At 30.7% G+C, this 1,086-nt stretch overlaps 1 protein-coding gene across 1 annotated transcript; it reads right to left on the reverse strand.

The window, feature by feature from the left end:
* Window positions 1-42: 42 nt before the first annotated feature.
* Window positions 43-353, reverse strand: LOC109131702 (protein LURP-one-related 10-like; the record flags this gene model as incomplete). Its single annotated transcript, XM_019242876.1, is given in 1 exon segment — window positions 43-353. A coding segment is annotated over 1 exon segment (210 nt), but the record flags the coding sequence as incomplete, so codon positions are not given.
* Between the last annotated feature and the right edge of the window lie 733 nt (window positions 354-1,086).

Genomic DNA, 1,086 nt, shown 5'->3' on the forward strand with positions numbered 1-1,086 from the left:
AAAAAAAAAAAAAAAAAAAAAAAGAACTTTTGTAAAAGTTACATTTTCACGGAGAGTCAATATAGGGTTATCTGATGCGTCCATTAAAACCCGTTTGTCGCTGAGGCTAAGCAAAGGCTCTTTGACCTTGAAAAGGAGATTGCCGTTGGCGTCGGTGACAGTAAAGTTACCATCTGTTATAGTCATCACCTTGCGTACAATCCCCAACTCTATTGGGTAGGGTGCACAGAAATTGGGACTCACGATCGCCATTTTTTTGTTGTTGTTGTTGTTGTGTGTTCTCTAACCAAAATGGCGATCGTGTTGTTTCTTTCTGATTATTCCTTATTGAATACGGATTGTGTTGGTTTATTTATAATCAGGATCATATTCCGCGGAATAAAAGAAAGATACTCCGCGTAAAAGGGGGATCAACCGCGTATAATGTGTGTAACAAAAATCTTTGTGAAATTTTTTTATCCTTCTTTATTTTGTTTTTGCTTATTTTTAGTCATTTATCTCTTTATCTTATTTTAAGTATGTTTACCAATTTTATTTTTATTTTTGGCCAATCCTGGAAAAAATTCATTGACGAATTGTATCTTTGGTTGTTTCATTATCTACTTTCATTGAGGGAAACAAATAAAGTAAAATAAGACGGTAATTTTGTGGTAGGATTGAAATTATTTAATTTGACAGAAATGGAGTAGATGACAATATAATGATTTATTTTGTTGATAAAAATATACTACAATGTATGATATAAAATTAAAAATAAAATCTATGCGTATTCAAACATACTGTACCTTTTTAAATTCATTTTAAAGATTACAATTGTGTGTTATTAATTCACGATTAATAGTAATTAATTAATCAAAATCCAATATTTTTAAATCCGAGGACGAGGTATAGCCAAAGATTTGAGCTCGGCCCAATATCTAAGAAAAGCCCAAATAAGGAGAGAGTATAAGACACACATACACGTAAAGAAGAAATAAGTGAGACAAGGTCAAAAGCTTCTTTATTGTCTCGTGACTAAACAACAAGCAAAGGAATTAAAGTTAATATTTTAAACAAACAGTTTCGATAAAAAAAAAAAAAAAAAAG

Source organism: Camelina sativa, unplaced genomic scaffold (assembly GCF_000633955.1).
Source record: "Camelina sativa cultivar DH55 unplaced genomic scaffold, Cs unpScaffold02661, whole genome shotgun sequence".
Taxonomy (NCBI): Eukaryota; Viridiplantae; Streptophyta; class Magnoliopsida; order Brassicales; family Brassicaceae; genus Camelina; species Camelina sativa.